Source organism: Sphaeroforma arctica (assembly GCF_001186125.1).
Source record: "Sphaeroforma arctica JP610 unplaced genomic scaffold supercont1.811, whole genome shotgun sequence".
In the NCBI taxonomy this organism is placed as follows: Eukaryota; class Ichthyosporea; order Ichthyophonida; genus Sphaeroforma; species Sphaeroforma arctica.
This window is the reverse complement of record NW_014039747.1, coordinates 11,482-25,317: the sequence shown is the minus strand read 5'-3', so window position 1 is coordinate 25,317 and position 13,836 is coordinate 11,482. Positions and strand designations below refer to the sequence as shown.

The following is a 13,836-nucleotide window of genomic DNA, read 5'->3' as shown; positions in this document are numbered from 1 at the left end:
ACATGAGGAGTAATTGTATTGTATCATACATGAGTGTATTTGGTTGTATCATAAATGAGTGTAATTGATTGTATCATACACGAGTGTAATTGGTTGTATCATACATGAGTGTAATTGATTGTATCATACACGAGTGTATTTGATTGTATCATACACGAGTGTAATTGATTGTATCATACACGAGTGTATTTGATTGTATCATACACGAGTGTAATTGATTGTTATCATACACGAGTGTATTTGATTGTATCATACACGAGTGTAATTGGTTGTATCATACATGAGTGTAATTGGTTGTATCATACATGAGTGTAATTGATTGTATCATACATGAGTGTAATTGATTGTATCATACACAAGTGTATGCTACACCAACTTGTATGAAGGTGTTGGTCGCGTGGCTTCAGTTGCCATCATTCCATTAACTGTCGATTGCAAAGGTCTTCATTGGAAGTGTCATTTCGCTGTCAATTGAAGGTGTCGTGTAAAGTGTCTGATGTCTCTCCTTGCTTTGACCTTCGCTTACAGTTGAGTGAACTGTTGGAACGGAGTGACCCGTCAACAGCCCAGCGATATCTCTCGGCCGCTGTAGACATACTCAGTAAGTTTACTGTGGCCACTTTACTTTACTTTACATTACCTTACTTTACATTGCATTGCATTGCATTACATTACATTACCTCGCATTACATTACACTACATTACATTGCATTGCATTACATTACATTACATTACTTTACTTTACATTACATTTCATTTCATTACATTGCATTGCATTGCATTACATTACATTGCATTACTTCACATTGCATTACTTTACATTGCATTACATTACATTGCATTGCATTACAATACATTACTTTACATTGCATTGCATTACATTACATTGTATTGCATTGCATTACATTACATTATATTGCATCACATTACATTTCATTGCATTACATTACATCACATTGCATTGCATTGCGTTGCATTACAATACATAACATTACATTATATTGCATTACATTATTTGGCAAAGTACTTATGGTACTGAGGGGGTGGTAGTACTACTTGTATGTATGTGACCATGTCTGTTAAACCGCTCCTGCGATACGTTTTGGCTCTCATTTGGCTATGAATACATTGCAACGCTTACAGTAGTTCTCACAAATCATCACGTGTGTGTGCACACGTTCATTTGCTCTATCGAGTTGTCCTTTAATGTGTGCGTAAGTGCAAACAAAGTACACACACCAATGCATATCACCAGCCGTAAGCATAAGGGGTTTTATGGTTTGGGGATTTAACCGATTAGTTATTCTAAGGTAGGTATACTGTCTCTCATGCATATGAGCACTCATTTTACATCAATCGTTCATAATGTTTTTAAGGTTTTCAGGGTTTTAGGATTTAGGGTTTGACTGTCAGTTGTGAGGAGAGGCCCTACGCCTTCGCAACTGCCAATTCTTTTCGCAATGCTTTTAGTTGCGGTTGTTTGTCTCGAGTTTTCTTATTTGTTCTTCTCATATTGATATTGTTTTCTCATTTATTATCTTCTCATGTTGTTATTGTTTTTTCACTTGGATGTTGTTTTCTCATTTGTTCTTCTCATGTTGATGCAAATGCTTTCTTTTGTTCTCATCAGCTGCGCTGGCTAACAACTACATCTCCAAGAAGGGAAAAACAGACGCGATCCTGGTAGGTAATTAATGTAAACTCACTTGGTAGGTATCCTGTGTTGACACACTTGGTATGAATGGATTTAAAGTCTCCGATGTATGTAGTATGTAGTCTCGGTAATATCACCACATGACTATTGCGAACAGTACTTGTGTGCACGTAGACACATGTGCCATATTACGTAAACACACAGTAATATATTTATGAGATGCATATGGGACACATGTCGTATATTGAACAAATAATGATATATTCTCGAGTTTTATATATGCTACACATGTATCATTGTGCGCAAATACTGAATAACAAACTTATGAGTTGTATTTGCGACATCGGTCGTATATTCCACTCTCACAGCTGCACGGCATGGGTGACTTTGGAAAGCGAGACGAGGATGTGCCGTTGATCTATGGCGACTACTTCTTCATCCAGGCCCTCAGTCGCCTGTCTGCCAACGCATTGGTACACTGACCACTCGACTTGTCTGCTGCTGAGTATAGCACCATGCGCACTCGCAAGGATTGGTGCGGTCTGATTGACTGAACACTATATGCACTCCAAATCTTAAGCACCAAGTGCACCCTAAACCCTAAACACCAGGTGTACCCTAAACCCTACACACTGTGTGTACCCAAAAGCCCTATTGATACTGTATACCTACTGTGACGCCATGACGTTATTTCCTATGCGATATAACTTCTTTGAATGAGACGTTCATGCGCTTTAGCAGTGGTGACCATTCATGTATGTGTTGCATGCACTGTTGTCTCATGTGTGTTGAATTTCTTCTCATATCCCACAGAAGAACACGCTTGGTTCAAAGTATTCAAGGGCAACTCCAGCAAGTGGCCAGGAACAGCACCGGTCAGAGGGGCAGATGGTTGTCTATGGCTACACAGTTGATCAGATGTACATTGCATTTGGGTTGTTGGTGTTGCTGTACGTCTCCAGACGTCCCTTACAACGCGCTGCTAAGTTCAAACGCTGGTACGTGTGTGCTGTAGCTGCTTACGGTGACCTATGCATGTGTCGGGGTTGGTCTGTGGTTGTGTAGTGCTACTGGGTGTGTAGTGCTGCTGGGTGTGTAGAATACTGAGGCCTACCTAAGATAAGTAGATCGAAGCGGTTCACCAAAGGTAGGTAGATCAGAGCGGCTGACCTAAGATAGGTAGGTCAGAGCAGTTCACCTAAGATAGGTAGATTAAAGCTGTTGTCCTAAGACGATAAAAGCTGTTTATCTAAGATAGGTAGGTCAAAGCAGTTCACCTAAGGTAGGTAGATCAGAGCAACTCGAAAATGCGAGGCTGTACAGAGTAGTGTCTATATAGTTCCGAGGTATGTGTACATTGCTACCGTGTTTTTATATGGTCTTACTTTGTGCGACTGTAGTGAGTGTAAACCCTTTTAAAATCCTGGTGCACTGAATTGGACTGGCGTACACAAAAAAAATATATTTGTGAGCATCTAATTAGTCAATTGCCATAACATATCAGAGCAATATATCAGTACAACATATGGTACAATATATTAGTACAGTTAGAGTGCAACATATATTTGTAATTTGTAAGCCAATTGCATTCTCAACTCGTCCACTCCATCTCCATGACAACCCACAGGCGCTGACGACGGGTCGATTGGGATAACCTAATGAGGCAACCGAGTACAATTAACCAAACTAACAAATTAGAGCTACCTATTAGAACTACCTCGTTATATGTAGTAGGTTATTAAATTAGTAGAATCCAATGAGGCAATCGAGTACCATTAAGCAAACTAACAAATTAGAGCTACCTTCTAGAACTACCTCATTATATGTAGTAGATTATTAAATTAGTATAATCCAATGAGTCAACCGAGTACCATTAAGCAAACTAACAAATTAGAGCTACCTATTAGAACTAGCTCATTATATGTAGTAAGTTATTAAATTAGTATAGCCTCATGAATCAACCGAGTACCATTAAGCAAACTAACAAATTAGAGCTACCTATTAGAACTACCTCACTATTTGTAGTATGTTATTAAATTAGTATAATCCAATGAGTCAACCGAGTACCATTAAGCTAACTAAGAAATTAAAACTACCTCATTGCAAGTAGTAAGCTATCAAGTTATTACAACCTCATAGACAGTGTGTCCTGTAAGAGCAAGTGACAATTGACGTGCACCGTGCAACCGCCTCTATCCTTCCGTAGCCCTAGTCTCTGGTGGCGTCGAGTGTTGAGCAATTGCATTGCTGAGTAACTACGTCTTTAAGTTCCTTTGGGTTGGCTAAGATATTCGTATGTCGCAAGTACAGCCAAAAGAAAAATAGGAATACACGGTGATAATTGAGTGTCTGCAAAAGCACATCCCAATGCAAAAAAATCATACGAGTGAGCGTCGACTAAACATGTTTGATTGTAAGTGTATTGATGCCGTGAATGATGTTGCAACATGGCTCTTGCAGGCACAGCTGTAAATAAGGGTAGATATACAGACAGTTGCACATATTTCGAATTGTCTGTATGTCTATCACAGCTCATTCCCTTGAGAAATTAATTACGCATCTGTCAAAAGGTCGACAACAGTTTTCGTAAACAAGCGTCATATATATATATATATATATACATATATATATATATAATATTAATGGATTGCCATACTCACCACACACAGATACACTTCGCTGTTCACTATGGTGACAGCATACAATCACCCAGAGTCTACGCAGAGCAGTAGTGGCAGACACTCTTTGTTGCCTAAGCTTTATATCAGTGTTCGTAGTACCACTCACAGATATCACACACATATCATTTGAAGCGCCCTCGTCAGTGGCGCAGGTATAGGGTTGTGCCATGCAGTCTGATGGGCTTGGTACTATGGCAGCTTTATATTTGTCTAGTATCATACTACCATGCCTGGAAAGCTTTTATATAGTTTTGTGATCGTCTAAGAAATTGAGGATCGGTTGAAGATTGGCCATCTTTTCGGAGCTGTTGTCCGTGGCATCATACTGTATGCCAACGATGTATTGCACCACACCCTGTGATTACAATGTTTACTCAATGGTTAGTATTCGGCTATAACCCTAAAACCCTGGAAAAAGAAAGTGACAACAACTGTAACAGCCGGTACACACAGGTGTAGCGTCCCCTCTACCACTCATAACACACTTGCCACACAGTCATATCGAAGGCTTACAACTATCTCATACGATATCATACGGTAGAGTTGCAGTGCACGCACCTGATCGTTGTGGATGGGGAACAATGTGAGACAGTTCTTGAAGACCTTCTGATCCTTGGTGTAGTTGGTGATGGTCACATGCAGCTTCGTCCCGTTTTCAACGCTCTCTTTCAGAAGCCTCTTTGGCTCAGGTTCACTGTCTGGGCCCTGCGAAAAGATGTGTACGTGAATCAGTCAATTGTACTTACCACCCACACCCTGTCTCGCACTAAGTTGTAACCAAGTCAACAGCGCAGTCAATCGACTTGCTAGAAACACCACTCAACCACGTCGGCTACCACCATTGACAAAGGGCGTACCTGCAAGAACCGGCAGCTTCTGCCGATAGTTTCTGTCTTGGTATATCCGGTGGTGCTGGTGAATTGTTCATTGATGTAGCACAGGGGATATCGGCCCTCTACGCCCAAGTCCTCGTCACTCGTTCGGGCTGAGATGGTGATGCAGAAGGGCAGCATCTGTCCCATGGAGATCAGTGAAGCCATCCAATTGGATGATAACTGTTTCTTATGGATATTGTTCTTCAAAGCATTCTCACTTTCAATCAGCTTCGTTAACTTCGGCAGCTCTTTCTTCTTGACTCTTACCATCAACCTGAGTGGGCGCAACAAAGAACCAATCAGCAGACGGACGCGCATTTCACGTGTTCAACGCTCTAAGATAAGACTGGTAATGCACTCGCCCGTAGTATCGATGGGAATAAAGCAGACAACTCTGATTGCAGGCGCGCAGTCTGGGAGGATATACTTTGTAAGGTAGTCTTTTCCCGCATTGCTCGCAAGGAACCTTGGGAACGAATCAACGGCCATCAGTGCTACAAGGCTGCCCTGAATTCGGGCGACGTTGTTCTCCTCTTCTTCTCCCATTATACTAGACAGACTTTTTTTTATTTGATTACCATTGCCAACTGATGGCAATGTATGCACACTTTCCGCCTTCTTGCTTTCCTCTCCGGTGGAGAGCGTTCCATCACCCTGATTGTCCTCAAATCTATATCATTGTGATAAAAGTATGTATTTGTCTTAGTTGACAATCGATTTATTATACATCTTAAAGGGAAAGCGTCCAAAAATTAATACACATACGAAACAACTAACCAACACAACATACTATAACGATTATAAACAAATCATCGCTCCCTTACATACTGTAGAGCTTTCTGAAAATCAGTCCGTTGTTCGTCAGTAAAGTTGACAGTGCCAGTGTCCACGAATCTTCTAGAAACTAATGTGCCAATCATTTGTAGATGTTCTCGGCGCTTTAGCGTCTTCAAACCCTCGAGCTCTTTCCAAAGGCTCAAGTTCTCCAAAATTTGTTCCGACCATAGAAAGGTCTCAAACAATTGCATACCCGTTTCGTCTTGTAGAATCATGCTGAGTGACCTCGTGCGATTTATGAGCCATGTACTCTCAACAAGCCTGTTTATAAATTGCAACAACTACGTCAGAAGTTCTATTAATACTTGTTAACCTCCAGCTATCGGTCATATATGTAAACATTAAAAGACGCGGCATTTTTTTTTAAATCATGATACGCGGCATTTTGAACACCACTTGCCTTCGAATGAACACTTGGGCGGGTACTTCTGACGTGCACATCCAGGAACACAAAACGGAATATTCACCTCTTAACATTATTTTAAAAGTGCATCCATACCACACTCCGATGGCTCACAACTACTACAATAAATTATGTGCAAATATATTTATAAATTGATTCGAGAAGAAAACACCCAATGCTGCTCATCAATTTACTTATCGGAAAGCAGTCACGTGTATAGATCACAAGGACGTATTTTAAACAGATGAATTGAACAAAGTTTGGTTCTCCGGTATGACCATGAAATTTTATGCAGTGCCCGCGTTGCTAGATGTGATAAATGGTTGTACTTTGCACCACAGCAAAACGATCATAAACAATGTAAATATACTCAGAACACACATGCAGCGTGCTCATTCATAAAGAAAAGAACGACATGATAAAGTACATCCAACATACTAAGATGTCACATGTAGAATGTAAAATATGTGTCATAACTCTCTCATTCTGGCTTGCTATCTATGTCTACCTCTTACACTTAGATTTGGTGCTAACACAAATACGAGCCAAAGATCTCTTTCTCAGACTAGTGAATTTGTATACAAATGCCAACAGTACTTATTTTCGGGGTTGTGCAGTAATAGATGAATCTCAATCATTTTACACGATCTTCACGGTAATAAACACATCCATCAGTACGCTTTGTTATATTGACTATACTCGAATTATGTTTAGAAGTTTTTGAACAAGCACGAGAGAGCATAGTATGATTGAAAACTCTTGTCTGAACACAGAGTAACACGAACGTCATAAATCATCTATAGTCCGTGTTGCATATCAGCAATGACGCATATGGGTACATACTCTTTCAAATCATCATCTTGTTGGGTGCCCTTGTAGTCCAGAACATCTTTGGACCATTTGAAAAGATTTAGTTGTTTCAATGCTTTAATATGTGACTTTGTCGGCTTAACTTTGGTACTTGGAGTTTTATTCGAAAGCGGATTGCGAGTACGAGGAGAGGTAGTGTCAAACATTAATGCTAACTTCCCCATCGAGTCCTGGTCCGTCATGATACTTAATATACTTTGATGTATGTCTCACTCGCAATAATGCTATTTACGTGGAATAATTATTTGACACGATTCTCCAGAGGTGTGCGTGATCCCGTATTCGCAACGATCTGCTCTACCAGATAGCAAGCGTTCGGTAAATATAAATACATAATATTTTCAAAATGATGTTTGATTGCCCTTATTTTTTTTTAAACAAATTCGAGAGAGAGAGAGAGATAAATAGAAGTGAATTCAAAATATGGCTGATCAGAGATCAGATATCTGTAAAAATAAAAATAAAAGTTCTGTATCGTCACACGAAGGACGATTTGTCATTTGCCAGTTGCCACTACAGAGTCAAATACTCTTATTTTTTTAAATATTAAATTTCAGCAATGTGTATTTAATTATTTATTTATTTATCCGTCGACTATGTACTTCGTATTTTATATAAACAAGTTCGTACCTACTCAGTGTAAATAGTAAACACTCACTACAGACTACTAGCTCTCTAAATACTAAATAGACAGGTTATACTTTTTTTATACATTTAAAAATCATTGCATTAAGAAAGAAGGCTTTGATAAAGTACCCTTGTTGTTTTGTAAATGAGGCAAATTATTAAAAAAAAACTTTCAATCAAACAAAAATGTCAGATGAAGCGAACTTCCAACTTCTTTTTTTGTTGTTGACTTGTTGGACTTCCGAATTTCTGAAGCCGGGTGGATTTGCTCCCAGACTTGAGAGTTGAGGCTTGATATAAGTTGAGACTTCTCTCGAAAGTAGTTCAGAGTTCAGATTTCAGAAGACTCCAGCGAGAGCACCGAGCTTTAGACATCAAGCCAGAAGGGGAATAAATTATAAATAGTCAGGCACCCAGCCGCCGATTGCCTTTGCCGTCGGTGGCTCGATGGCGCGGTGCCCTCTCTCCCCGGTTTGTTTTCCACAAGAACGACACCTCGGAAGTATCGGTGTTAAACATTATATAGTTAATCTATAACACCTTGTTGGCAGTCGAAATGTATTTGTTAAAACTCGAAACAGAAACTGAGAACTGACTTGTTGAGCTTTTTTGTGCGAATACTTCACCTATTTTGAAAAATATGTCTAATTTAAAAGGCTATGGCGAAAGACAGGTTTATTAATACTTCTCTTAAAAAAGTCCTTACTCAGAGTCCTGAACAGTAAGCACACATTATGACCTGCTACCCGATATTCTAGTAAAGAGAGAGAGCTGTGAAAATATGCCTGATCGGAGTATGTAGTGTCCGATGGGCATACACAGACGTAGCCTATCTGAATGAACGCAGATCATGTGTGATTCAGTCTCTCTGAGTCCTCACTCCTCATTTCTCGGTCTCTCTGAGAGAGAGGACCCAGCAGGAAATGAAGAAAATGTTAGAAAAAGAACAAATGTATCAAACAAGAAAGTCTAAAATATAAGAGAACAGCAACCATATGACTGCGACCACCGCCTAAGCCATACTTGTGGCTTTGCGACCCATAAGTCTGAACGCGTTATCCGTACAACTTAAAATTGAGACCACCAAGTCTGACGCTTACGCTTGCGACCACAGCTTAACGCGTACGCGTGCGTCACTTAAATCTGACGCTTTGCCTTGCAATCGCTAAGTCCGACGCTTAACCTTGCCTCTAAAGTCCAAGAGTTTAAGCGTTTAGGATATTATTTTCTCTTCTCGCAAATGAATGGAGGTTGAATTTGTTTTGCGTTTTTGTTTGGTTTTTTTTTCAAGTTGAAAATTGAAGAGTACTTCTTCGGAGATTGAGATCGGGAAGCATTTAACATTTTAAAAATACTGTTGTCCTGTAGTGACGAGGTGCGAAGTATCGGCTCGCAGCAGAGACAATCTAAGCTATCTGATTGGTAGTTAATCTATTAGCACTAGATAGGGTTTTCCTATCCATTGACCAGGGAGGTTTTTTCACCCCTGAACATATTACTATATGTCAGTTAGTCTTAGTATAGACAGTATAAATAACCCGAGTTAACAGGGAATAAAGATACACTTTTATATGGTCTATCTATTTAGAATATATATTTTATTTACTATATACATTTTATTAATGAGTCTTCACTGAAGGCTTGGCACGCGCTGCTGTCGCTCTGGGTGATCTCACAACCGATAGCCACATCTTTTAAGGTGTACATGGTGTTACTTTGGCGGCTCTCTACCGCCTATATATAGGGAGTAAGGTATATCAATAACTTATAAGGTCCGGTATATTAATAAATACAATGTTTAAAAATATCCAATAAATATTTTAGTTGCACCGGCCCACCTCAAAATCAAATTTCTTGGAAGACAATTTTTAAATTTAGTGTACATACTTCATATTTTATATTCATTCTTTTTTTTTTAATCCTTTTATGTATTTTTTTGAAACATGTAGCCTTTTTTCAAGATAAAAAAAACCTATTCAGTTCACCACAGTTGAAATTGGCACTTGGCAGTTGGCTCTGCGTTTCGGTTTTGGATGACTATATATATTTTTGAATTTTTTTAATACAACTTTCTCCTCATTTCCATTTTTGTTTTGTAACAAAACCCAATAAAAACCTCTACTGCAGTATTTATATATATTTACTTTTTTAAAACCAAAAATCATAGCCTTCTGAAAATAGAACACAAAAATAGAATACAAATCTGCTGCGTTTAGGATTTTTAGAATTTTGTACAATAAAAAAATATGTTTAAAAAAAGTTTTTGTTTTTGTTTTGTTTTTTATAACCAATATATGTGATTTGTCTTTTACTGTTTCAACTTTCACATATATTTATAGGCGCACTCGGCATATGTATGCGTTTTTCAAATACTCTTGATATTTATCTGATATGTATGTATGTAGCGATAAATATTTATGGATCGTTGCCACGATCGTTGCCACACCTCAATGAATTATGCATCTTTACAAAATTTTCTTGATGCTAAGTGCATCTTTGTGTGTCAACGCTTCGCGGGTGGGTAGTCCTATAGCACCACCTGTATGGGCTAGTCAAGTACACGCGGAATTGATCCAGAATCGAAGTGGTATGCTAAATATAGGATTGAGTCTATATGCTACTCGCATAGGTGCGTCTGCGCTTGCTTGCTTGAATATTCCTATATACATTTGAGTGTTTATGTAATTCCTTCGTCACCGATCTATTTAGGAAGATTTCAGTACAACTTGCCATGCTGTGGCAGCCAACGAATATCATTGCATGTTGTGGATCTTTTGGTGGCCTATATGATTATATATTTGCACGCTGATACTGAGAAAACACTTACAATAGCAGTGAGTAAATTATAGGTAAGTGTCGGGTCAACAAAATCGTCTTCATGAGCAGACTGTACACTCACTCTCGTTCAGGAAACCTCGCAATGGTTGAACTATACTATGACTATGTGTGGAAACGAAATCTGAATATAATCGACAAGGGCGATACAGTTTTATACGACAATGAACGACAGAACGGGACCACGTATTACTATCATCCTAAGGTGGGTAGAAGGTATTGGTACATACCACCCTCAGTTAATGCATATTACTTTTATCCTTGAGAGAAAATGAATAAACCCTTTGCCGTTTCTGATGTATTACATGAAGATTAATAAACTGATCCTGTTCAGGGGTATTCCGCCAGAAAGGTTTTAGTATGATCACAATATTCCTACCAGACGGCCTGATGGTCTTATACAAATGTGGTTGATGAAAAGCTAATTTTTTTTGTTATAAAACTGTTTGATTGTGTTTCACTTTACACACACTGGGTCGCACTACATTGAACTCATCGAATCGATGATTGTGCTTGTATTTGACAGGATGTAAAAGCCAACACCACGTGTAAAGCGATTGATATGAGAGTGGGGATCCTGAAGCCAACATTTTTAGCGGGTGCAGACTACCATGGCCTCCTACAAGTGTACTCGCACGCACTTAACACTGAGGTAAGATATATATAATTCAATGTGTAAGTCCAGTTTCTAGACTGGGTGGTCTATTGTGAATTACTGGAGAATTAAGATAGTGCACCATTCTTGGCATGTATATATGTGGCAATCTCCATAGTTTTGTAGCTATCAACCCCACTAACGCCTACAGGTTCAAGCTGAGTACTGGTCTAAGTCTGGCGGTGGACAGGCGCCCTTCTTGCACTACTACCACGACCCAAACCGCAACGTGCCTGTGAAATGGACGTTTTTTGACAACGCGACCTTTGACGTTGTGTCGTGGGATACAAGTGTGGACTGCATGACGAGGTATGTGGCACTTTTATGATGGTGTGCCTGTTTGTCACTCAAACATGTTTAGACATGTGCAAGTAGGCATTCGAGTAACATATGGTAGCTATGGTATAAATTGAAGATTCGTATAAACAATAAGATTTGTTTATGTCTACAATGCCCAGCTCAGACTGTAACGAGTTCCAGTAACGATGGGACGCACACGCTTACGGTGGAAGGTGCACGAATCAGTATCCCTGGTTATTTTTTTCAATCGAAATCCCGCATCAATACATATCTTGAACGCTCGCACGCTATCTTAGAAGCATGTTAACATGCCCCAGTATTGATTTGCAGTCCTTTGGTATTGGCTACAGAAGATTTTATCACTGCATTCCACTAATATTTGTCTTTCCCTCTTCGCGTATAATTGGAACAGATTGGAAGTGGAGGAAGCCTTCTTAATACCCAGCTACTGTACAGACCTGACCCCCACATTAGCATCACTGAACCCAAACACCAAGAACGGTACACATTCCGATATCGCTGCATCGCACATTGGTGGTGGTTGCCCATACACGCGAACTGCAAACAATTCGAAAAGCGACTCTCCAGCGAGCACTGGAAACAGGTTTCATTCGAAGACTATAATAGGTGTGTGTGTCTATGGCCTCTTTAGAATGCACTGCACGACAAAATGTACGTGTCCCGTATTCAACACCGATTGCGACCCATTTGAATACGTGTGTCTTCAGCACGATTTTTTTTTTGCGAAGTTCTGTATTATGATCTCAAGCCATATGAATTTTATTCGCAGCTGGAGCAGGTAATTGCTTTGACTATGGAGACTTGAGTCTTGTCCACTCCAGACTTTCTCTCTTAGTACTTCAAGCAATGCTCTCGTTACAACAGAATTCGATTAAGGACTCATATCGCAGATGATCTGCGTAGTTTTCAATGCGCTGCCTCACAATTGTTAAATGCGTATAGTTGTGCACACCGTCGTACACAGAAATCTACACGTGTACATCACTGATCTAACACCAATTGCCTCTGAACAGCACCTGCAAACAATTCCGAGTCAGATCCCAGGGTCACCGCTCTCTTCTTTGCTGTGCTGTTGCTGCCATTGGTTGGTGTAGCACAACTCTTCAAGTTGTCGCGATGGTCTGTCGAAGCCAACATAAACAGTGCAGCAACGAACACGGAAAGGGTGTTGAACAGGGGTGCTCGCAACTTCTCCTGACCGATTGTTAAAAAACTCTTAACAGCTAACAAATGAACACTCTTATAAGACACCTGACCACAAATTGGCCCAGAGGTTTCCAAATTGTTCACGCGTAGTTCTACTGCCTGGTGTATGTTTGTTCCGACTCGTGTGTGCATTGACGCACACATTCAAGTGTACAGCAGTATATCACACTTCTATACCTGCGATGACAGCAATCATAGTGGTCTATTACGTATTAGTATCAGCATATTACGTATCCCTGAATCGATCATTGCGCGTTGTGACTCGATGTTGTATCGTATTCTCGCTGTAAGCGACTCTACTTCTGAGTTTTACTAAGTATTACACTCATTTGTGTATCTCTTTCAACATAAGTGCGTTTTTGGCAGGCCATATTATGTTTTTAAAAATTTACAAATATACATATATATATGTATGTATGTATGTATGTATGTATAGATATATAGATATAGATATAGATATATAGATAGATATATAAAGTTAAATATATATATAGTTAAATAATATATATATATATATATATATGTATATATGTATTTATACATATACATATATAAATATATATACAGAATATAATAATATATACAGTATATAGTGAGATATATATATTTACATATATATATAAACATACACACACACTTATATATATATATATATATTATAAATATATGTAAGTAATATGTATGTGTGTGCGTGTGTGTATGTATTTATATCTGTACGGATATATCTATAATAAATTTATAAATTTTCATCTTATTATAGCATGTATATACATGAATTGAAAATTATATAAATGTACTTTTTACATATATATATATATATATATATATATATAATAATATAATTAATATATATATATGTGTGTGTGTGTGTA

General features: G+C 38.8%; 3 protein-coding genes across 3 annotated transcripts in view; 2 read left to right on the top strand and 1 right to left on the bottom strand.

Moving 5' to 3' along the window:
• SARC_08713 (hypothetical protein) overlaps positions 1 to 3,288 on the top strand; it is a gene marked incomplete at its 3' end in the record, with an annotated part of 7,663 nt that extends 4,375 nt beyond the window's left edge. The window contains exons 10-13 of the mRNA XM_014297302.1: positions 1,631 to 1,683; positions 2,023 to 2,127; positions 2,468 to 2,652; positions 3,282 to 3,288. Coding sequence (XP_014152777.1) covers positions 1,631 to 1,683; positions 2,023 to 2,127; positions 2,468 to 2,652; positions 3,282 to 3,288 — 350 coding nt within the window. The remainder of the gene's footprint in view (positions 1 to 1,630; positions 1,684 to 2,022; positions 2,128 to 2,467; positions 2,653 to 3,281) is intronic.
• Positions 3,289 to 4,387: 1,099 nt separating this feature from the next.
• SARC_08712 (hypothetical protein) lies at positions 4,388 to 7,601 on the bottom strand. Its single transcript, XM_014297301.1, has 6 exons — positions 7,294 to 7,601; positions 6,039 to 6,308; positions 5,638 to 5,880; positions 5,193 to 5,484; positions 4,894 to 5,040; positions 4,388 to 4,690 (listed from the first exon to the last, which is right to left on the bottom strand). Exons 1-6 carry the CDS (start codon positions 7,500 to 7,502, stop codon positions 4,577 to 4,579), a joined length of 1,275 nt encoding a protein of 424 aa, XP_014152776.1. The 5' UTR covers positions 7,503 to 7,601; the 3' UTR covers positions 4,388 to 4,576.
• A 2,720-nt stretch (positions 7,602 to 10,321) lies between these two features.
• On the top strand, positions 10,322 to 13,026 carry SARC_08711 (hypothetical protein). Its single transcript, XM_014297300.1, has 6 exons — positions 10,322 to 10,534; positions 10,857 to 10,987; positions 11,309 to 11,434; positions 11,589 to 11,746; positions 12,150 to 12,364; positions 12,772 to 13,026. Exons 1-6 carry the CDS (start codon positions 10,405 to 10,407, stop codon positions 12,954 to 12,956), a joined length of 945 nt encoding a protein of 314 aa, XP_014152775.1. The 5' UTR covers positions 10,322 to 10,404; the 3' UTR covers positions 12,957 to 13,026.
• The last annotated feature ends 810 nt before the right edge of the window (positions 13,027 to 13,836 follow it).

Bases quoted from the DNA above. Each gene is read 5' to 3' on its own strand.
- SARC_08712 (XM_014297301.1), bottom strand. From the start codon at position 7,502: ATGACGGACCAGGACTCGATGGGGAAGTTAGCATTAATGTTTGACACT. The intron at 6,309-7,293 runs GTATGTACCCAT...ATTTATAAACAG, and splicing joins CAAGATGATGATTTGAAAGA to GCTTGTTGAGAGTACATGGC. The intron at 5,881-6,038 runs GTATGTAAGGGA...ACAATGATATAG, and splicing joins GATTTTCAGAAAGCTCTACA to ATTTGAGGACAATCAGGGTG.
- SARC_08711 (XM_014297300.1), top strand. From the start codon at position 10,405: ATGCATCTTTACAAAATTTTCTTGATGCTAAGTGCATCTTTGTGTGTC. The intron at 11,435-11,588 runs GTAAGATATATA...TAACGCCTACAG, and splicing joins CGCACGCACTTAACACTGAG to GTTCAAGCTGAGTACTGGTC. The intron at 11,747-12,149 runs GTATGTGGCACT...TAATTGGAACAG, and splicing joins AGTGTGGACTGCATGACGAG to ATTGGAAGTGGAGGAAGCCT.